The 24,678-nt window shown below is 42.7% G+C and overlaps 1 protein-coding gene across 1 annotated transcript in view; it reads right to left on the bottom strand.

The window, feature by feature from the left end:
- LOC134957816 (uncharacterized) overlaps positions 1-24,678 on the bottom strand; it is a 153,930-nt gene that overhangs the window by 111,638 nt on the left and 17,614 nt on the right. Inside the window, exons 2-3 of the mRNA XM_063940036.1 lie at positions 23,483-23,568; positions 731-947 (exon numbers count right to left, since the gene is read on the bottom strand). Coding sequence (XP_063796106.1) covers positions 731-947; positions 23,483-23,568 — 303 coding nt within the window. The remainder of the gene's footprint in view (positions 1-730; positions 948-23,482; positions 23,569-24,678) is intronic.

The following is a 24,678-nucleotide window of genomic DNA, read 5'->3' as shown; positions in this document are numbered from 1 at the left end:
CGCGGAACCGAATCCAAAACCAAAACACAAAACCCAAAAAATGTCCCGTGCACATCACTACTTATTATTTGCAGGCTCCTCCCAAAAATGGGTGTTTTGGGGGGATTTCCTGCAAATAATAATTGATAATTAGGCCCCAAAATGCAGTTTAGGAAAAAGTTATGGAACAATAGTAAACAAAGACAACACATGCCAGAATATGCCTCTATTATTTTTGTTACTATTGTCTTGTTGATAAAATAGTATACTGTACATTAATTACAGAAAAAACATATACCAGTGGGGCAGATGTACTAATCCTTGGAGAGTGATAACGTGAAGATAGATAAGGTATCAGTCAATCAGCTCCTAACTGCCATATTACAGACTGAGGGCCCTATTCAGTATGGATCATATCTGACAGCGGTACGATCGCTGGCAGCCATTTGCATGCTAGATGGCCTTGCCCTGTGCTGGGCGGCCCGCAGCATGCAATCGCAAGCAGTTTCAGTTTTGTTATTTTAGAAAAACGGCAACTGATGCTGAAAAGGGTCCTGAATTTGAAAAATGATAGGAGCTGATTGGTTGGTATCACTCTAAACTTTATCACTTTCCAAGGCTTTGTACATCTGCCCCAGGAAGCGCCTTGAGTCCTATTGGAGAAAGAGCGCTATATAAATAAAATTATTATTATTATTATTATTATTATTATTACATTCATTGTTACCAAAATCCATTGGTTTAAACAGACCTCTTGTCTTATCAGTAAACTCTCCAGTGCCACTTTACTATGGGTGATGTCACTGTCCCGCTGCTGTAGGCAATTCCTCTGGTGTTCTAGAGCACTGTGTGCATTCCTAAGGCTTTCTCCTAGCGCTGATCTTCGATTCTCTGATCTTATTATTTCATTTCTCAGCTCATTCTTCACAAATCCATTACAGGAATCAAAGAAATCAGTGCTAGATGAACTGGAAATTAAAATAAGGGATAGCTATATAAATTTCAATTTACATGCAATTTAAAATGTAAATATTACTCATGAAACAAATTTTACAGCTAATTGTCTAGAAAATGTGACCTGGTTTAACCACAATTAAGGACATTTTGAGACTAGATCTAATGTGAAGGAATGTACTGAATCCCATTTTCTAGCCATTGGTCCATCCGGGGGGGTATATTTACTAAAATTAAATTTTGGGAAGGACTTTATGAATCTTTCAAATAGATTGAAATCTATTCCTTTTGGTGTTTCTACACTTTATGAAAATTGCCTTATTTACTAAAAATCGATTTTGCATTCGATTTTCAAATCGAATTTGATATGGATTCATGTTTGGAAGGGATTTAGAATTGAATGTATGAAATACCTTCCTAAATCGAACCTCAAATTCCCATTGAAATCACCATCAAAATCTAATGTAAAATCGAATAGAACACCCTCATTGCTTTCTATTTGTCCAAATGTATCACATGCACACAAATTAAAGGAGAAGCTCTCTCTTTACACTGTTTTAAACATGAAAAAATAATTTATTTTTTTTGTGTTTTTTTCTGCACAGTTATGCAGTTGACGGCAGCAGAGCACAATGTCGAACTTTTTTGCAGAATGATATAAATATATGCATTTTGAATAAACAAATGATAAACAAAGATGCATTCTGTCATGGATTGGGTGGCAATACAGTATGTGCCTCTTAATTAGATGCTTTATTAACACAAACTGGTATCTTACACAACAACCATCCCTCTGGCATTTGTCCAACAAGATTTTTGACAGACAGGGATGAATTTCTGAGGATGTAGGCATCATGGGATGAATCAGGGTAGGCAGTTACTTCACACATGTTTTTGGTAAATACTTAATGTATTTTTCAGCAAAATTGCCCAATATTGTACTCTGGTGCAATCTATTGCATAATAAAAATAAATGTTTATGTCTGTAAGTATAAATATGTTCTCTATTCAACTCATGAAGCTGCTGATGGTACTCAGATTGATCCTCCAGGATTAGATGCACAACATACCATAGCCTTGGGCATCCATTTTTGCTACTTCCGCACTGCCCTATGTGTTTTTGGGTACTTAAAAAGCCATCACTATCAATTTCCTGTCTTTACAATGGGTTTAGAAGCCAAAATTGAATGTCTAAGATCATTCTAAACATTTGGAGGTTTAAAGTACGATTTTGAGGTCAATTTCAAATCGAACTTTAGTAAATTTGGAGATTTCATGTTGTTCGATGGGAAAACATCGATTTTTTTCAGAAATTCAATTTCTATTGATATATGAGTTGAATCTGCCTTTAGAATCGATTTGACATTCGATTTGGGCTTTAATAAATCTGTTCAACCCAAATCGAATAGAACTCGAATTGAAACAGAATGCCAAATCCCTTGAATCACCAAAATTAGTACATTTTGCCCCAGGCCCAGACCTTTTTCCATGGGAAAACAAAGTCTTTGCTTTTTAAGTGATATGAAGACAACCCCATTATTATTAAGCAAGTGGCGCTGTTCAGGCTACCGTGCATGCAGAACTGGCAATGCAGACTGGATGGACATTTTGAAGCCACCTCAGAGCAATCATTGTGCCACTTCTGGCTAACCACCCTGCACCCTTGGTGCCAGGTCAGCCAGTGCAGAGGCTCTCACAGTGCCAGCATCAAACACTACTGAGGAACGCCAGGGCAATGCATAAGATTTATTATTAAGTAGACTTTTTGCAATACTTGGACATTCTGCTGGTCTTGTTTACAACTGCATGGGCATTCTGCCAAACTTTAAATAATAAAAGGCACTGATGGCTAATATAATGTGTGTGTGTGTGTGTGTGTGTGTGTGTGTGTGTGTGTGTGTGTGTGTGTGTATATATATATATATATACAGTATATATATATATATATATATACATATATATACATACAGTGTATATATATACATATACAGTATATATACATATATATATATATATATACATATATACATACAGTGTATATATATATATATATATACACACATACAGTATATATATATATATATATATATATTGTTAGGTTCCTGGTGCTCAGAACAAGGGAGATGCTATGAAGCGAGTCCAGAGCACCAGGACGTAACGCTGGGAAAGGGGAATGGAAAGGGAATAGCCCCTGGCGCCCTATTTCCGTTGTCTCGCCCGTGCTATCAGTACACTCTTGCGAGACTATGGTTGCTTGAGCCCATGGCAGCCGCGTTTGAAGAGCGGATTACGTCTGCCCAACTTCGATGCCCCCTCAGGTCTTAATGAGAGACAAAGAGTGTACCGAGACAGGGTGATAACAAGGGGCCCTCTTACTGAAACAACCAAAGCCAGGGGCTACTAACTAACCTAAAACTAAATGTATGTGCGGCTTGCCGCCAAAGGAAAAGAACAACAAAGGAAATGCTGACCACACGCCGACACAATACTTTTGTGTCCCGGCGGTGACAGCATAAGCAGAACCCTCTGCAAAACACCAGTGACAGAAATAATAACGGAATACAGCGGCCTAGACCGACGGACGCGGCAGAGCCGCTACTCACGGAACCGTTACGAATACTGGCAAACGGACAGGAACTCCAAATGCTGCTGACACAGACTCTCAGAACTGGAGGACCGGCAGAATCCCAAACGACAGACCGGTGGACACCAAGAAGCCAGAAACTTGACCAGGCACAGGCAAAGCCACTGGACCTCAGGACAGGAACGCCTCACGGCAGGACACCGGATCAGACACAGGAATCGACACAGGGACTGACACAGGAATCGACACAGGAAGCAGTTCGACTGACACTGCTACACAGGAGCTCAGGAACTAGCAGGAACCAAGCTCAGAACTCAAGCAGACTGGAAACCTAGAAATATCACCAGCGTCTGTGAATTGCACTGAGCCAGCATATAACAGAGAGGCCTAATTAATAATATAATGCAGCTGCCCTGTTGCATGACTCCAAACTGACAAGATGCAATTAGCAGCCAGGTGAGGCTGAACACATGGGAACAAGCTGCAATTACACAGACTCACCAGCGGCAGCAACCAAGAGTATTCTTAAACAGAGCAACGGGAAATCCTGGCCTGCAAGACAACTTATAAACATAAAATACCTAACCGACATGCAAAACAGGAATGAGCCACAGCCGTGGCTCATAACATATATATATATATATATATATATATATATATATATATATATATACATACAAGGGGGGGTTATAGCGACCAATGGTGTCTAAAAGGATAAAAGCTCACACTGTAGGTGGATAAATGAAAATATAAAATACAGTTTATTCACATAAACAACAAATCTTTTTTTAAAAATGGGATAAAAAGTATACACATAAAATATAATACCAGTTAAAATATATAGATAAGAAGTAAAATTTCCTTAACTTGGTATGCAGTCACTGCCAGGTTTCCAAACGCGTTTCGTCATTCAGACTTCATCAAGGGGTCTGAATGACGAAACGCGTTGGACAACCTGGCAGTGACTGCATACCAAGTTAAGGAAATTTTACTTATCTATATATTTGAACTGGTATTATATTTTATGTGTATACTTTTTATCCCATTTTTAAAAAACGATTTATTGTTTATGTGAATAAACTGTATTTTATACTTTCATTTACCCACCTACAGTGTGAGCTTTTATACTTTTAGACACCATTGGTCGCTATAACCCCCCCCCCCCCCTTGTGTATTTAAGTATATGCACCAGGGAACCGCCATCCCTGTTTGGGGGTCAGCAGACGCCCTTTTAAATCTCTAGGGAGTGTCAATTTTACTTGTATGGTACATCATACACCTATGATCTGTAAACGTTGGTGAACACAAGTGGCGCAATAATTCCTTTCTATTTTTAATATATATATATATATATATATATATATATATATATATATATATATATATATATAGCCATGTAGGCATCACTGCTGGTTGGAATATAAGTATGTTGGTACCTATGGAGGTTCACAGGCAAAGCATAACATTTGATGGAATGGTTATAAAACTTAACCATTAATAGTACCCTGTTATATAAAAAGGATAAATATTTTCAATTTAATTAAAATATTCATCCTTTTTATATGACAGGCAGTGATGCAAGTAAAAAAAATGTCTTACAGTTACTGTGTGCGCGTGCCAAAGGCGCGCACCCCAAAAAATGGGTGTGGCCAAATGCCACATGGGGTGTAGCCAATGAAAATGGGGGCATGATACACATATGGGGGGAGGGGCAGATACCCATATGACCCCAATAGTGCTAGATACACGTTGCCCCACAGTGCCAGATATACATTGCCCCACAGTGCCAGATATACATTGCCCCACAGTGCCAGATATACATTGCCCCACAGTGCCAGATATACATTGCCCCACAGTGCCAGATACACAAATGCCCCCAGAGTGCCAGATATACATTGCCTCTCAATGCCAGATACACAAATGCCCCCACTGTGCCAGATATACATTGCCCCCCAGTGCCAGATACAGAAATGCCCCCACAGTGTCAGATATGCCCCCAGTGCCAGATACACATGTCCCCCCAGTGCCAGATATGCCCCTAGTGCCAGATAATATGTCCTTCCAGTGCCAGATATGCCTCCAGTGCCAGATATGCCCCCAGTGCCAGATACACATGTCCCCGAAGTGCCAGATATGCCCCCAGTGCCAGATACACATGTCTCCCCTGTGCCAGATATGCCCCCCAGTGCCAGATACACATGTCCCCCCAGTGCCAGATATGCCCCCAGTGCCAGATACACATGTCCCCCCAGTGTCAGATATGCCCCCAGTGCCAGATACACATGTCCCCCCAGTGCCAGATACACATGTTCCCCCAGTGCCAGATATGCCCCCAGTGCCAGGTATACATGCCCCCTCCCCCTGCTGCTCACCGCTGCTGCTTCTGTCGTGTGTGTGTGTGTGTGTGTGTGTGTGTGTGTGTGTGTGTGTGTGTGTGAGGGGAGGAGAGCGCAGCCTGCATCTCTCCTGCCCCTCAGTCTCCAGTGGCGGTGCGGGTGTTTTCCTTCAATTCAGCACTAATCCGTGAGCCAATTGGCTCGTGGGCGGCGCTGAATTGAAGGAAAACACTGAGGGGCAGGAGAGGCGCAGGCTGCGCTCTCCTCCCCTCACAGCAGTGGCGGTGAGTAGCGGAGGGAGCGGCAAGGAGTGGCAGCCCGTCGGCGGTGGGTACGGTGTACCCATGGCTAAATTCTTAAGGGTACGCCATACCCACCTGCACCCGCTCACTTGCACCACTGATAACAGGGTACTATTAAAATTTAAGTTTTATAACTATTCCATTAATATTTTTTTATCCACATGCCATTCACTATTCTGTAATTCAACAAACGAGTTCTCCCCAGAAAGTTTTTTTTTTGTCTTTGTTCTCAACTTTAACTGTGGTTCAATCTACAAAATTATTTGAGAGTACCACCAATAAATTACTGTTTTATAATTGACTTTAACAGTTTAAATATTGGTCCTTCATGCATACTTATTATAATTTTTGTTATGGTTGGTACGGACCCACATCTTTCTTTCTAAAGGATAACATTGTCAGTACCAATAAATGAAATGGAATTAAACTAATACAAAAAATGGTTCCTATAATTTTTACATGAAAGACTTGGTCAGCCATGCAAAATGCAGTATGGGCCTGATTAATTTCTCATTGGATCGTGGATTATGCCGCAAGGTAATGATGTTCGGTACTTTTACAGCGCATTTGCAGTACGGGTCTGTGATGTCAGACTCAGATCGGCAGCAGACTGTCAGTGATTGACAGTCTACAGCCATTTGGGGATGGGTCGACTGTGAGTTTTTTTGGGGGGAGTGAGGGGGCCAGGGTCTCCATTGGAAGATGGAGATTTCCTGTCCTCTTTGTTGGATCTGCAGCGACCAGCTTGCGCAGCCAGTTGATGATGTCGCAGGTGATCTGATGCTGCATCCTAGGATGCAGCACAGGTCACTAATGCAAGCAGGAGGCGTCTACCTTATATCAGACACCTCCTGTGCATTAGCATATTAGTGCATCGCAGCAGCAGCTTCCATGTAAGCAGCAAAGATAGCACCTCCAACCACATCGGAATCAGGCTCTTTGCTCAGACCATAAAATGCATCTCATACTTCTTCTTACATCCCAAATAGGTTAAAACAATTATAAGAGCCTACAGAACTTCCACTTATCTTGTTTGAGTGCCTCAGTAGTGTAAGTTATTTTGAAAAAAGGATTGTGAGCTAAAGAAATGTTCTTTTTTATTAAAAGATTTTTATTTTATTTTTTGTTAAATGAGGAGTGTCATGTAGATAGAGTATGTCCTAATAACCCACTACTAGTAATTATTAGTTGCCAGTATCTGTGACTTGTTGTAGGATTATATAAGCAGCTTGCTGAGGACTATACATTGCCAGTGTATTGTTTTTGAACCTGTGCTCCTGACTCTATTGTACTATTACTTTTGTTTTGAACTTTGGCTTTGTACTGTAGTGGAGTGGCTGGCTGTCAAGAGGGAGCCAATAGTGGATTGCGGACTGGCAGCCAAACAAAGCCTGCCGAGAAGAGCCAATCCCAGCTTGCCACATCATAGCTCTGCCTTATCACTCTGGCTGTTATTAGCTGCTGCAAGCAGCATCAGAAAAGTCCTATGGCGAGGAGTGAGAGGTCCTGAAGATCAAGAAGAAGAGAAGACATCGCAACAGGGAGAAGACCCAATGAGAAGAAGAAAGAAGATGGCGGAAGATGGAATAAGGCAAAAGACGCCAGAGAGAAGGAAAAAGATTCCAGGTCAAATGTGAAAACTTAATTCCTAGTGACAAGGGACTCTTGCAAAAGAGCTTAGAATGGCCCTCATGCTGTTCAGGTGAAGTCCGTTGGGAGTCAATAGCCGGCAAACTCAAGTCAGGGCTGACAGCCTAGTGAGAATCCAGTGCTTGTCAATTTCAGGAGCGGCTCTGAGCCCTGTGGGGAAGGGCCAGTGCAGAGGATTCCCCTCTGTGCCTGCAAAGTCCAGCTAGATTGGGTAAGGCCTCGGTGTGGCACTGCTTCTCAATTATCCACTAGGCCACTGGGGATTGGTGCGTGAAGGGGGCTATCCGGCACCTACGTTATTGTTTTATACCATTAAAAAGGAACCACAATGTCTCCCCTGTCCAGTGTAAGAAATCGGTTATCTCCAAGAATACAATGTGTGGCCAAGATGTGCTGCTGTATGCAGTAACCCCTGTGTGTGTGTGTGTGTGTGTGTGTGTGTGTGTGTGTGTGTGTGTGTGTGTGTATGGTCCCAAGAGTTATTGCCTTGTTTTGTAACTGTACTGTTGGGGAATACAGTAATAGTTAGTGCAATACGCCCAGTCTGTAATTTTCACTGTTGTTTCACCATGCCAGTTAGAGTTATAGGGACCTGTTATCTGTTCTGTAGTCTATTGTGGGTGGTACATGCTTAGAGAAAAGGTCAGTGTGTTTGGGCTGTTTTTTGTGTGTGCTTATTTGCAGGTATCGCTCTGCAAAAATGCCCAGTGTGTATGCACCTTTAGCAACTGAAGCTCTGGAAGACTACCCTGCTCCTATTCCACTCTCCTATATGGAGAGATCATCTTGCTCATTAAACGCTGTGTATTTCTGTCTATGGGAACCTACCAGTTGTACTAAACAAAATCTAACTGGGCTTAGCTATTTCTCAGCATACAATTGTGGTGGAAAAAGTAAGAGTATAAAAGGAAGGTTCAGGCAACCATCTAAGGATCTTAATATGGTAAAGAGGTAGTGTGAGGTGTGCAGGAGGAGACACTGTACCCGTGGAGCAGAGCGTGCAGCAATGCAGTAGGAAGGGTGATGGAAAGCCATTCTCTGGGTCTGGTCTCTGACGCAGGAGGCCCCGGGTTGTGGGAATCTGGGGACAATTCAGTGAGTATTGAAGTTCTATTGGAACATCATGCCATGTCAGCTGCACACATCTACAGTTACTATGGTTGTTACTTGCTTGAATGTCTATGGCACTGTAGTAAAAAAGCAAGGTTTCAATACCCGGATAATCTCATGTAGTATTAGCACTAACTGAATCTGCCATTTTGTATTACATGGAATAACAATGTGGAGAAGCTGCCAGTGGCGCACCCAGGGGGGTTTCCGAGCACCCAGAAACCCCCCTCCACCCAAAAAAAAAATATATATATTTTTTGCTGCATGAGTATTATTAATGGCTGTCTAGCGTCCTCTGCAGCCTGCTGTCTTCCTGGTGGCACTTGGAAGTGCTTAATAAAAGTTTACAAAATTTTAATTATAGTACATATATATCTATGTGCATACATATATACTAGGGATGAGCGGGTTCGGTTCCTCGGAATCCGAACCCGCCCGAACTTCATGTTTTTTTACACGGGGCCGAGCGACTCGGATCTTCCCGCCTTGCTCGGTTAACCCGAGCGCGCCCGAACGTCATCATCCCGCTGTCGGATTCTCGCGAGGCTCGGATTCTATCGCGAGACTCGGATTCTATATAAGGAGCCGCGCGTCGCCGCCATTTTCACACGTGCATTGAGATTCATAGGGAGAGGACGTGGCTGGCGTCCTCTCCGTTTATAGAGAAGAGAGTGAGACAGTAGAGAGAGACACAGTAGTAATTTTGGGGAGCATTAGGAGGAGTACTAGTTACTTGCTGAAGTGATAGATAGTGTGACTGTATATTATCTGACTTGTGGGGGAGACACTGACAGTGGGGAGCAGTTAGAGTCTGAGAGCAGGACTCAGGAGTACATATAACGTACAGTGCACACTTTTGCTGCCAGAGTGCCACACTGCCATTGTGACCACACTGACCACCAGTATAATATATATTGTGATTGTCTGCTTAGGAGTACTACTTGCAAGTTGCTGATAGTGTGACCAGTGACCTGACCACCAGTCACCACCAGTTTAATATATATATATATATATATATAATTGTATATAATATATATATAATATTGTATACCACCTACCCGTGGTTTTTTTTTTTTTCTTTCTTCTTTATACATACTACTATAGTAGCTTACTGTAGCAGTCTGCGGTGCTGCTGAGCTGACTGTGTCCAGCAGGTCCGTCATCAGTCATTACATAATAAATATATATACCTGTCCGGCTGCAGTACTAGTGATATTATATATATATATATATATATTGATTTCATCTCATTATCATCCAGTCTATATTAGCAGCAGACACAGTACGGTAGTCCACGGCTGTAGCTACCTCTGTGTCGGCAGTCGCTCGTCCATCCATAATTGTATACCACCTACCCGTGGTTTTTTTTTTTCTTTCTTCTTTATACATACTACTATAGTAGCTTAATGTAGCAGTCTGCGGTGCTGCTGAGCTGACAGTGTCCAGCAGGTCCGTCATCAGTCATTACATAATAAATATATATACCTGTCCGGCTGCAGTACTAGTGATATTATATATATATATATATATTGATTTCATCTCATTATCATCCAGTCTATATTAGCAGCAGACACAGTACGGTAGTCCACGGCTGTAGCTACCTCTGTGTCGGCAGTCGCTCGTCCATCCATAATTGTATACCACCTACCCGTGGTTTTTTCTTTTTCTTTCTTCTTTATACATACTACTATAGTAGCTTACTGTAGCAGTCTGCGGTGCTGCTGAGCTGACAGTGTCCAGCAGGTCCGTCATCAGTCATTACATAATAAATATATATACCTGTCCGGCTGCAGTACTAGTGATATTATATATATATATATTGATTTCATCTCATTATCATCCAGTCTATATTAGCAGCAGACACAGGCCCTCATTCCGAGTTGATCGCTCGCAAGGCGAATTTAGCAGAGTTGCTCACGCTAAGCCTACGCCTACTGGGAGTGTATCTTAGCTTCTTAAAATTGCGACCGATGTATTCGCAATAGTGCGATTACAAACTACTTAGCAGTTTCAGAGTAGCTTCAGACTTACTCGGCATCTGCGATCAGTTCAGTGCTTGTCGTTCCTGGTTTGACGTCATAAACACACCCAGCGTTCGCCCAGACACTCCCCCGTTTCTCCGGACACTCCTGCGTTTTTTCCGGAAACGGTAGCGTTTTTATCCACACGCCCCAAAAACGCCGTGTTTCCGCCGAGTAACACCCATTTCCTGTCAATCACACTACGTTCGCCAGAGCGAAGAAAAAGCCGTGAGTAAAAATACTATCTTCATTGTAAAATTACTTGGCGCAGTCGCAGTGCGAATATTGCGCATGCGTACTAAGCGGAATTTCACTGCGATGCGATGAAAATTACCGAGCGAACGACTCGGAATGAGGGCCACAGTACGGTAGTCCACGGCTGTAGCTACCTCTGTGTCGGCAGTCGCTCGTCCATCCATAATTGTTTACCACCTACCCGTGTTTTTTTTTTTTCTTTCTTCTTTATACATACTACTATAGTAGCTTACTGTAGCAGTCTGCGGTGCTGCTGAGCTGACTGTGTCCAGCAGGTCCGTCATCAGTCATTACATAATAAATATATCTACCTGTCCGGCTGCAGTACTAGTGTGATATAATATATATTGATTTCATCTCATTATCATCCAGTCTATATTAGCAGCAGACACAGTACGGTAGTCCACGGCTGTAGCTACCTCTGTGTCGGCAGTCGCTCGTCCATCCATAATTGTATACCACCTACCCGTGGTTTTTTTTTCTTTCTTCTTTATACATACTACTATAGTAGCTTACTGTAGCAGTCTGCGGTGCTGCTGAGCTGACAGTGTCCAGCAGGTCCGTCATCAGTCATTACATAATAAATATATATACCTGTCCGGCTGCAGTACTAGTGATATTATATATATATATATTGATTTCATCTCATTATCATCCAGTCTATATTAGCAGCAGACACAGTACGGTAGTCCACGGCTGTAGCTACCTCTGTGTCGGCAGTCGCTCGTCCATCCATAATTGTATACCACCTACCCGTGGTTTTTTTTTTTCTTTCTTCTTTATACATACTACTATAGTAGCTTACTGTAGCAGTCTGCGGTGCTGCTGAGCTGACAGTGTCCAGCAGGTCCGTCATCAGTCATTACATAATAAATATATATACCTGTCCGGCTGCAGTACTAGTGATATTATATATATATATATATTGATTTCATCTCATTATCATCCAGTCTATATTAGCAGCAGACACAGTACGGTAGTCCACGGCTGTAGCTACCTCTGTGTCGGCAGTCGCTCGTCCATCCATAATTGTATACCACCTACCCGTGTTTTTTTTTTTTTTTCTTCTTTATACATACTACTATAGTAGCTTACTGTAGCAGTCTGCGGTGCTGCTGAGCTGACAGTGTCCAGCAGGTCCGTCATCAGTCATTACATAATAAATATATATACCTGTCCGGCTGCAGTACTAGTGATATTATATATATATATATTGATTTCATCTCATTATCATCCAGTCTATATTAGCAGCAGACACAGTACGGTAGTCCACGGCTGTAGCTACCTCTGTGTCGGCAGTCGCTCGTCCATCCATAATTGTATACCACCTACCCGTGGTTTTTTTTTCTTTCTTCTTTATACATACTACTATAGTAGCTTACTGTAGCAGTCTGCGGTGCTGCTGAGCTGACTGTGTCCAGCAGGTCCGTCATCAGTCATTACATAATAAATATATATACCTGTCCGGCTGCAGTACTAGTGTGATATAATATATATTGATTTCATCTCATTATCATCCAGTCTATATTAGCAGCAGACACAGTACGGTAGTCCACGGCTGTAGCTACCTCTGTGTCGGCAGTCGCTCGTCCATCCATAATTGTATACCACCTACCCGTGGTTTTTTTTTTTCTTTCTTCTTTATACATACTACTATAGTAGCTTACTGTAGCAGTCTGCGGTGCTGCTGAGCTAACAGTGTCCAGCAGGTCCGTCATCAGTCATTACATAATAAATATATATACCTGTCCGGCTGCAGTACTAGTGATATTATATATATATATATATATATATATATTGATTTCATCTCATTATCATCCAGTCTATATTAGCAGCAGACACAGTACGGTAGTCCACGGCTGTAGCTACCTCTGTGACGGCAGTCGCTCGTCCATCCATAAGTATACTGGTATCCATCCATCTCCATTGTTTACCTGAGGTGCCTTTTAGTTGTGCCTATTAAAATATGGAGAACAAAAATGTTGAGGTTCCAAAATTAGGGAAAGATCAAGATCCACTTCCACCTCGTGCTGAAGCTGCTGCCACTAGTCATTGCCGAGACGATGAAATGCCAGCAACGTCGTCTGCCAAGGCCGATGCCCAATGTCATAGTACAGAGCATGTAAAATCCCAAACACCAAATATCATTAAAAAAAGGACTCCAAAATCTAAAATAAAATTGTCGGAGGAGAAGCGTAAACTTGCCAATATGCCATTTACCACACGGAGTGGCAAGGAACGGCTGAGGCCCTGGCCTATGTTCATGGCTAGTGGTTCAGCTTCACATGAGGATGGAAGCACTCAGCCTCTCGCTAGAAAAATGAAAAGACTCAAGCTGGCAAAAGCACCGCAAAGAACTGTGCGTTCTTCGAAATCCCAAATCCACAAGGAGAGTCCAATTGTGTCGGTTGCGATGCCTGACCTTCCCAACACTGGACGTGAAGAGCATGCGCCTTCCACCATTTGCATGCCCCCTGCAAGTGCTGGAAGGAGCACCCGCAGTCCAGTTCCTGATAGTCAGATTGAAGATGTCAGTGTTGAAGTACACCAGGATGAGGAGGATATGGGTGTTGCTGGCGCTGGGGAGGAAATTGACAAGGAGGATTCTGATGGTGAGGTGGTTTGTTTAAGTCAGGCACCCGGGGAGACACCTGTTGTCCGTGGGAGGAATATGGCCGTTGACATGCCTGGTGAAAATACCAAAAAAATCAGCTCTTCGGTGTGGAAGTATTTCAACAGAAATGCGGACAACATTTGTCAAGCCGTGTGTTGCCTTTGTCAAGCTGTAATAAGTAGGGGTAAGGACGTTAACCACCTCGGAACATCCTCCCTTATACGTCACCTGCAGCGCATTCATAATAAGTCAGTGACAAGTTCAAAAACTTTGGGCGACAGCGGAAGCAGTCCACTGACCAGTAAATCCCTTCCTCTTGTAACCAAGCTCACGCAAACCACCCCACCAACTCCCTCAGTGTCAATTTCCTCCTTCCCCAGGAATGCCAATAGTCCTGCAGGCCATGTCACTGGCAATTCTGACGATTCCTCTCCTGCCTGGGATTCCTCCGATGCATCCTTGCGTGTAACGCCTACTGCTGCTGGCGCTGCTGTTGTTGCTGCTGGGAGTCGATGGTCATCCCAGAGGGGAAATCGTAAGACCACTTTTACTACTTCCACCAAGCAATTGACTGTCCAACAGTCCTTTGCGAGGAAGATGAAATATCACAGCAGTCATCCTGCTGCAAAGCGGATAACTGAGGCCTTGGCATCCTGGGTGGTGAGAACGTGGTTCCGGTATCCATCATTACTGCAGAGCCAACTAGAGACTTGTTGGAGGTACTGTGTCCCCGGTACCAAATACCATCTAGGTTCCATTTCTCTAGGCAGGCGATACCGAAAATGTACACAGACCTCAGAAAAAGAGTCACCAGTGTCCTAAAAAATGCAGCTGTACCCAATGTCCACTTAACCACGGACATGTGGACAAGTGGAGCAGGGCAGGGTCAGGACTATATGACTGTGACAGCCCACTGGGTAGATGTATGGACTCCCGCCGCAAGAACAGCAGCGGCGGCACCAGTAGCAGCATCTCGCAAACGCCAACTCTTTCCTAGGCAGGCTACGCTTTGTATCACCGGTTTCCAGAATACGCACACAGCTGAAAACCTCTTACGGCAACTGAGGAAGATCATCGCGGAATGGCTTACCCCAATTGGACTCTCCTGTGGATTTGTGGCATCGGACAACGCCAGCAATATTGTGTGTGCATTAAATCTGGGCAAATTCCAGCACGTCCCATGTTTTGCACATACCTTGAATTTGGTGGTGCAGAATTTTTTAAAAAACGACAGGGGCGTGCAAGAGATGCTGTCGGTGGCCAGAAGAATTGCGGGACACTTTCGGCGTACAGGCACCACGTACAGAAGACTGGAGCAACACCAAAAACGCCTGAACCTGCCCTGCCATCATCTGAAGCAAGAAGTGGTAACGAGGTGGAATTCAACCCTATATATGCTTCAGAGGTTGGAGGAGCAGCAAAAGGCCATTCAAGCCTATACAATTCAGCACGATATAGGAGGTGGAATGCACCTGTCTCAAGCGCAGTGGAGAATGATTTCAACGTTGTGCAAGGTTCTGCTGCCCTTTGAACTTGCCACACGTGAAGTCAGTTCAGACACTGCCAGCCTGAGTCAGGTCATTCCCCTCATCAGGCTTTTGCAGAAGAAGCTGGAGACATTGAAGGAGGAGCTAACACGGAGCGATTCCGCTAGGCATGTGGGACTTGTGGATGGAGCCCTTAATTCGCTTAACAAGGATTCACGGGTGGTCAATCTGTTGAAATCAGAGCACTACATTTTGGCCACCGTGCTCGATCCTAGATTTAAAACCTACCTTGGATCTCTCTTTCCGGCAGACACAAGTCTGCTGGGGTTCAAAGACCTGCTGGTGAGAAAATTGTCAAGTCAAGCGGAACGCGACCTGTCAACATCTCCTCCTTCACATTCTCCCGCAACTGGGGGTGCGAGGAAAAGGCTCAGAATTCCGAGCCCACCCGCTGGCGGTGATGCAGGGCAGTCTGGAGCGACTGCTGATGCTGACATCTGGTCCGGACTGAAGGACCTGTCAACGATTACGGACATGTCGTCTACTGTCACTGCATATGATTCTCTCCCCATTGAAAGAATGGTGGAGGATTATATGAGTGACCGCATCCAAGTAGGCACGTCACACAGTCCGTACTTATACTGGCAGGAAAAAGAGGCAATTTGGAGGCCCTTGCACAAACTGGCTTTATTCTACCTAAGTTGCCCTCCCACAAGTGTGTACTCCGAAAGAGTGTTTAGTGCCGCCGCTCACCTTGTCAGCAATCGGCGTACGAGGTTACTTCCAGAAAATGTGGAGAAGATGATGTTCATTAAAATGAATTATAATCAATTCCTCCGTGGAGACATTGACCAGCAGCAATTGCCTCCACAAAGTACACAGGGAGCTGAGATGGTGGATTCCAGTGGGGACGAATTGATAATCTGTGAGGAGGGGGATGTACACGGTGATATATCGGAGGATGATGATGAGGTGGACATCTTGCCTCTGTAGAGCCAGTTTGTGCAAGGAGAGATTAATTGCTTCTTTTTCGGTGGGGGTCCAAACCAACCCGTCATTTCAGTCACAGTCGTGTGGCAGACCCTGTCACTGAAATGATGGGTTGGTTAAAGTGTGCATGTCCTGTTTATACAACATAAGGGTGGGTGGGAGGGCCCAAGGACAATTCCATCTTGCACCTCTTTTTTCTTTAATTTTTCTTTGCGTCATGTGCTGTTTGGGGAGTGTTTTTTGGAAGGGCCATCCTGCGTGACACTGCAGTGCCACTCCTAGATGGGCCAGGTGTTTGTGTCGGCCACTAGGGTCGCTTATCTTACTCACACAGCTACCTCATTGCGCCTCTTTTTTTCTTTGCGTCATGTGCTGTTTGGGGAGTGTTTTTTGGAAGGGCCATCCTGCGTGACACTGCAGTGCCACTCCTAGATGGGCCCGGTGTTTGTGTCGGCCACTAGGGTCGCTTATCTTACTCACACAGCTACCTCATTGCGCCTCTTTTTTTCTTTGCGTCATGTGCTGTTTGGGGAGTGTTTTTTGGAAGGGCCATCCTGCGTGACACTGCAGTGCCACTCCTAGATGGGCCAGGTGTTTGTGTCGGCCACTAGGGTCGCTTATCTTACTCACACAGCTACCTCATTGCGCCTCTTTTTTTCTTTGCGTCATGTGCTGTTTGGGGAGTGTTTTTTGGAAGGGCCATCCTGCGTGACACTGCAGTGCCACTCCTAGATGGGCCCGGTGTTTGTGTCGGCCACTAGGGTCGCTTATCTTACTCACACAGCTACCTCATTGCGCCTCTTTTTTTCTTTGCGTCATGTGCTGTTTGGGGAGTGTTTTTTGGAAGGGCCATCCTGCGTGACACTGCAGTGCCACTCCTAGATGGGCCAGGTGTTTGTGTCGGCCACTAGGGTCGCTTATCTTACTCACACAGCTACCTCATTGCGCCTCTTTTTTTCTTTGCGTCATGTGCTGTTTGGGGAGTGTTTTTTGGAAGGGCCATCCTGCGTGACACTGCAGTGCCACTCCTAGATGGGCCAGGTGTTTGTGTCGGCCACTAGGGTCGCTTATCTTACTCACACAGCTACCTCGGTGCAAATTTTAGGACTAAAAATAATATTGTGAGGTGTGAGGTATTCAGAATAGACTGAAAATGAGTGGAAATTATGGTTTTTGAGGTTAATAATACTTTGGGATCAAAATTACCCCCAAATTCTATGATTTAAGCTGTTTTTTTTGTGTTTTTTGAAAAAAACACCCGAATCCAAAACACACCCGAATCCGACAAAAAAAATTCGGTGAGGTTTTGCCAAAACGCGGTTGAACCCAAAACACGGCCGCGGAACCGAACCCAAAACCAAAACCCGAAAAATTTCAAGTGCACATCTCTAATATATACACACACACACACACACACACACATATGCTATATATATACATGTGTATATACATGTACTGTATGTATGTATTTATGTATGTATATATATATATATGCATGTTTAATATGCTATGTGTATATGTACAGTATATGTGTATATGTGTATATATATATATATATATATATATGCAGAAAGTGTTTTTATAGATCAGTGCGCTTATCCAACGTTCGAAAGTTCCTTCCAAAAAGGTCGCCGGATGTCACTATGCTGAGACTTAATTAGTCGTATTGGATCCGCATCCAAAGCCGTCTAGCAAATTTCCCGTGCTCTATAGACACCTTCCAAACTTCTTTGGTGGCAGCTCAGTTCCTCAAGAAATGACCTGGGTAGGTTCAGTCATGCGATTCTGTGGAGGTAGGGGAGAAGAACAAGCGCCATATGGTGTAGTAAATCAAATAAATTGGTAAATTATGGACACGTGAATGTACTGTAAGTACCGGATAAAGTCTTGGAATCAGGCCTATCGGTCTCTCTTTTCTCAGTGGCTGCTCCCCACCTGTATGTCAGGAGACAAAGATCATCGCCATATAGTGTAGTACCTTTGTAAATATCTTGGGGTACCCTCCCCTATATGTCATGCGTACCAAATCAATGTTTCAATCAAGCATATAGGATAAGCTTTTATCCAGATGACCCAAGCAGGTCCTGTATGGTGTGCTTGTTCATTCAATTTCGACCCACTGCCTTATATAGTGATACAAAGTTTTTTAATAAACCAAATAAAACATAGTAAATAAATAAAAAATATATAATAAAGGTCTTAGCTCAGTGATACAGGCAGTAGATAGGTAGGTCAGTCTCTCAACGCGTTTCGCCTTTTGGGCTTCCTCAGGAGAATACAGAACAACAAAAAGTACACACATTTATAGCTACTTTCTGTTTCGTATTGCGGTCACTTCCGGTTCACGTCATTTCCGGAACCGGAAGTAGCACCCGATCGTAAATGAACTTCTATAGTGCATAAGGGATGATTATATATCAAAGACATTGGTGGGGTAGTAGTTCTGTGAGTGAGAATAATATTACTATGATGCATCACACCAGCGATGACATGAGTCACCGCTTGTGTGTACTCGTTTACCGGAAGTGACGCGGCTCGTCCCGGCCACGGCCGCGTCACTTCCGGTCAGGTCTTACCAGCCCCCCTGGCCGGCGTCTGTTCTAGCGTTAACGGTAGTGACGCGTCCTTGCTGTTAGTCACTTCCTGCTACTTTCTGGCGGAAGAATGTTAGTGAGCAGGTGTAACTATTGGCGGAAGTGACGTAAATGCTGTCACTTGCGAATCGCCTTTGATAATGTAGCGGACGGGGATTGATTGCGTAGTCCTTATGGTAATAGACAACCATCCGTGCACAAAAATAATATCAATAGTGGGCAGACACCATATGCATCCCCAGAAATAGTAGATAATAATTATAGCAGTAGGACCTATTTCATCCATTATTAACCTTAGAGATTTTTTGTGCTTATATGAATCTAAAATCATTAACAATGCATATAGGTTTGGTAACAGTCATAAAACCACCCTAAAATCACTAATTAAAACATTATGGACACACAATTAAAGCAGCAAGACATGGTATATGTAAGACCGGCATAAATATTAAAATATTAAATCACATCCTATTAAAAAATAGAATAAAATAATAAATTAATTAATCTAGCCCTGAAGCTAAAGTAGAGAAGGGAGTTTTGTGTAAAAAATCTGATTTTGGAGACCAGAAGCAGAGGCTATATTGGACCCTACATGTATCTCATAGAAAAGGGACAATCTCATAGCCTTCGTTGTGACCATGCGGTTGGAGGGTATTTAAAGTGAAAATCCAATACATCTCCCGTTGGGATAATTTTCTCAGTAGGTCGCCCCCTCTAGGTCCCAGTTTGACGTGTTCAATGGCTCTGAATGTGAAAGTTTCCGTGCTTGAGTTGTGGGTTTCAGCGAAATGTCTTGAGAGGGGGTGACTCTCCACTTTATTTTTAATGTTTCGTACATGTTCCTGGATACGAAGTTTCAAGAGTCTTTTTGTCTTGCCCACATATTTAAGATTCCAAAGGATAGAATTTAGACGTTGGTTTTAATCCTGATTTCGATGTATTGTAATTCGTTAGGATGGCTGTGTCCTGTCTAGCAAAGTGCCGTTTGAGAGTCAGGTTTCGAACATATTTATTCAAGTCTATAAATGTTTGAAACTTGTCTGATTTCTGTGTGGGTGTGAATGTTGTACTTTTACTAAGTAAGGAAATCTGTGGCTGTGTTAGAACATGAGAGGACAGATTGAATATACCTTTATCCTTTGGATCCATTATTTGATGTATCTTTTTCTTGGATTTTCGTCTTCTTCCTCCTCGTTTCCCTCGTCTTGGAATCTTCGTTTTAGTGGAGATGCTGTATGAATACTCTCTTTTATTCTTCCATGTTGGTCCCTGTCCCTGTATGGTCTCTGTGGTTTCCGGTCTAAAAAATGATGTGTATCTTCACTATTGGTCGTGCTTGTTGAGGGTAATTCCAAAGGCAAAAATCGGTTTTCTGTTCTCACGGTTTCTAATTTAGAATAGAACCTGGGTTTGTGGTATGATGCAGATCTATTTCTCTGATTGTTGTCCCTAGAAAGAGGCCGTTGATCGTGGCGAGAAACTAGACAGAGAAACCCTGATCCATCCGAAAAAGAAAGAAGTGCGGAAAAGCTCCACAGTACCTTTCATCACTCAATACAACTGTGAGGAAATGAAAATCAAAAAATCGTTTTCAAGACACTGGCATATCCTAAAAATGGACCCTGTACTGAAAGAAATTCTACCAGAACACCCGCAAGTTGTATTTAGGAAATCCGGAAATCTTGGCACCTAGCATGATTAAAAACAAGGTGACCACCACTCAAAGCCTTCCTAAGTGTAAAGGCATGTATAAATGTGGACACTGCAATATGTGTAGGTTTGTCCACCCAAATAGGAAATCCTTTTCCAATTCGGAACAGACAAAGGAATTTAAGATGAAGGATTTCATTAACTGCAACACGACATCTGTAATATATGTGATTGAATGTGGATGCCACCTTAAATATGTGGGCAAGACAAAAAGACTCTTGAAACTTCGTATCCAGGAACATGTACGAAACATTAAAAATAAGGTGGAAAGTCACCCCCTCTCAAGACATTTCGCTGAAACCCACAACTCAAGCACGGAAACTTTCACATTCAGAGCCATTGAACACGTCAAACTGGGACCTAGAGGGGGCGACCTACTGAGAAAATTATCCCAACGGGAGATGTATTGGATTTTCACTTTAAATACCCTCCAACCGCATGGTCACAACAAAGGCTATGAGATTGTCCCTTTTCTATGAGATACATGTAGGGTCCAATATAGCCTCTGCCTCTGGTCTCCAAAATCAGATTTTTTACACAAAACTCCCTTCTCTACTTCAGCGTCAGGGCTAGATTAATTAATTTATTATTTTATTCTATTTTTTAATAGGGTGTGATTTAATATTTTAATATTTATGCCGGTCTTACATATACCATGTCTTGCTGCTTTAATTGTGTGTCCATAATGTTTTAATTAGTGATTTTAGGGTGGTTTTATGACTGTTACCAAACCTATATGCATTGTTAATGATTTTAGATTCATATAAGCACAAAAAATCTCTAAGGTTAATAATGGATGAAATAGGTCCTACTGCTATAATTATTATCTACTATTTCTGGGGATGCATATGGTGTCTGCCCACTATTGATATTATTTTTGTGCGCGGATGGATGTCTATTACCATAAGGACTACGCAATCAATCCCCGTCCGCTACATTATCAAAGGCGATTCGCAAGTGACAGCATTTACGTCACTTCCGCCAATAGTTACACCTGCTCACTAACATTCTTCCGCCAGAAAGTAGCAGGAAGTGACTAACAGCAAGGACGCGTCACTACCGTTAACGCTAGAACAGACGCCGGCCAGGGGGGCTGGTAAGACCTGACCGGAAGTGACGCGGCCGTGGCCGGGACGAGCCGCGTCACTTCCGGTAAACGAGTACACACAAGCGGTGACTCATGTCATCGCTGGTGTGATGCATCATAGTAATATTATTCTCACTCACAGAACTACTACCCCACCAATGTCTTTGATATATAATCATCCCTTATGCACTATAGAAGTTCATTTACGATCGGGTGCTACTTCCGGTTCCGGAAATGACGTGAACCGGAAGTGACCGCAATACGAAACAGAAAGTAGCTATAAATGTGTGTACTTTTTGTTGTTCTGTATTCTCCTGAGGAAGCCCAAAAGGCGAAACGCGTTGAGAGACTGACCTACCTATCTACTGCCTGTATCACTGAGCTAAGACCTTTATTATATATTTTTTATTTATTTACTATGTTTTATTTGGTTTATTAAAAAACTTTGTATCACTATATAAGGCAGTGGGTCGAAATTGAATGAACAAGCACACCATACAGGACCTGCTTGGGTCATCTGGATAAAAGCTTATCCTATATGCTTGATTGAAACATTGATTTGGTACGCATGACATATAGGGGAGGGTACCCCAAGATATTTACAAAGGTACTACACTATATGGCGATGATCTTTGTCTCCTGACATACAGGTGGGGAGCAGCCACTGAGAAAAGAGAGACCGATAGGCCTGATTCCAAGACTTTATCCGGTACTTACAGTACATTCACATGTCCATAATTTACCAATTTATTTGAATTACTACACCATATGGCGCTTGTTCTTCTCCCCTACCTCCACATATATATATATATATATATATATATATATACAGGTTGAGTATCCCATATCCAAATATTCCGAAATACGTAATATTCCGAAATACGGACTTTTTTGAGTGAGAGTGAGATAGTGAAACCTTTGTTTTTTGATGACTCAATGTACACAGACTTTGTTTAATACACAAAGTTATTAAAAAATATTGTATTAAATGACCTTCAGGCTGTGTGTATAAGGTGTATATGAAACATAAATGAATTGTGTGAATGTACACACACTTTGTTTAATGCACAAAGTTATAAAAAATATTGGATAAAATAACCTTCAGGCTGTGTGTATAAGGTGTATATGCAACATAAATGCATTCTGTGCTTAGATTTAGGTCCCATCACCATGATATCTCATTATGGTATGCAATTATTCCAAAATACGGAAAAATCCGATATCCAAAATACCTCTGGTCCCAAGCGTTTTGGATAAGGGATACTCAACCTGTATATATATATATATATATATATATACGGTATATATATGTGTGTGTGTAGATATATATATATGTATATATATATATATATATATATATATATACACACACACACACACTAGTTTTACGGACCCAGCATATACTGGGTCACCTCAGTCCCCAACCCCGTGCTTGGCTCCACCCAGTTCTGGAAACCCCCCTATGCAAATCCTGCGTTTGCCACTGGCTGCTGTGAGAGCCTGAACTGCAATTAGCTGTGTGCAGAGCTATTTCAATAATTTTTCCACCCTTTCAGGTAGCTGTATAGCATGGAAATGTGCCTGAGAGAGATGGAGGGTGACATTCAGCATATGTAAAATAGATATTGAAGCTGGAGAAACATTAGAAATATGGGAAATGACGTGATTTACACTAAAACACTATTATTTCACCAGCTGAAAGCATGTATAGTAGGGAAGAGTGGGGCATTACTGTAGATAGTGACTTCTCACACAGTATATGATACATTCAGTATGCAATATATAAGGTATATGTGAGGACTAAATAACCTTAGAAATCCACTGTCTATTTCCTCTGATTGGTAAGCTGAAATTTTCCTTCTTGGAGATCTGCATCCAAATGGATAAAGGAGGTTCTAAAAAATGAAAAAAATTAATATTTTATTAATAGTAAAAAAGGTGTAAGATATTTTCAGCATATAACAACAAATATGTTATGAACATTGCATTTTCTCTCCCTGCTTTATCTGTCATAATACACAGTCTGTATCATTATCGAGGTGAAATCCTTTGCTAATATTGGGGGTCATTCCGAGTTGATCGCTTGCTACCTACTTTTAGCAGCCGTGCAAACGCATAGTCGTATTTTCGCTTTGCAAGTGTGCAATCGCATGTGCAGTCGGGCGGTACAAAAACAGTTGGTGCAGTTTCTGAGTAGCTTTGGACTTACTCAGCCGCTGCGATCCCTTCAGTCTTTTTGGTCCCGGAATCGACGTCAGACACCCGCCCTACAAACGCTTGGACACGCCTGCGTTTTTCCAAACACTCCCTGAAAACGGTCAGTTGACACCCACAAACGCCCTCTTCCTGTCAATCTCCTTGTGATTGGCTGTGCAAATGGATTCTCCGTTAAATCCATCGCTCAGCAACAATCCGCTTTGTACCCGTACAACGTGCCTGTGCATTGCAGTGCATACACATGCGCAGTAACCTGTTCACTGTGCTGCAAAAAACGGCAGCGAGCAATCAACTCGGCATGACCCCCATTATTTTACTGGAGTATCAGACTAGGCTATGACAGGCTGGGCTGATCAAACCATAACAAGGAAGCCTGCAGGGTGGGATCTGCCCGTTGTAATGTTACACAGTCCCAGTCTGTGAGCAGCAGAGCTCTTGGAGCATACAGTATTTACAAGGAATATTTGCGGGATATCAACAACAACAAAAATCCATTTTTGGAGGGTAGGGCAAATATTAAGTATTTCTTGGAAGTTTCCCCCATTTTTTGACTGCAAAAACCACCCACATTAGTTTTTATGGGGGCTGCTTAAATACTAAATTTACCAAGCTTGGCCCTGGTGGCTAACATCATCTCTAGATGGCATTAGCCAATGTAGCCTATAGGATACACTCCACAATGGTTGCTGAGAGAGGGATCCGTAGGATCGTCTTGTTTGCAGTCTTTCTAGATACAGTATGACTATACCTGTCCTTGTGTTATTTAAACAAGTAAACCTCCGGATATA

The sequence above is a fragment of the Pseudophryne corroboree genome, chromosome 1 (assembly GCF_028390025.1).
Source record: "Pseudophryne corroboree isolate aPseCor3 chromosome 1, aPseCor3.hap2, whole genome shotgun sequence".
Taxonomy (NCBI): domain Eukaryota; kingdom Metazoa; phylum Chordata; class Amphibia; order Anura; family Myobatrachidae; genus Pseudophryne; species Pseudophryne corroboree.
The sequence above is the reverse complement of the archived record's forward strand: the minus strand, read 5'-3'. Positions and strand labels throughout refer to the sequence as shown.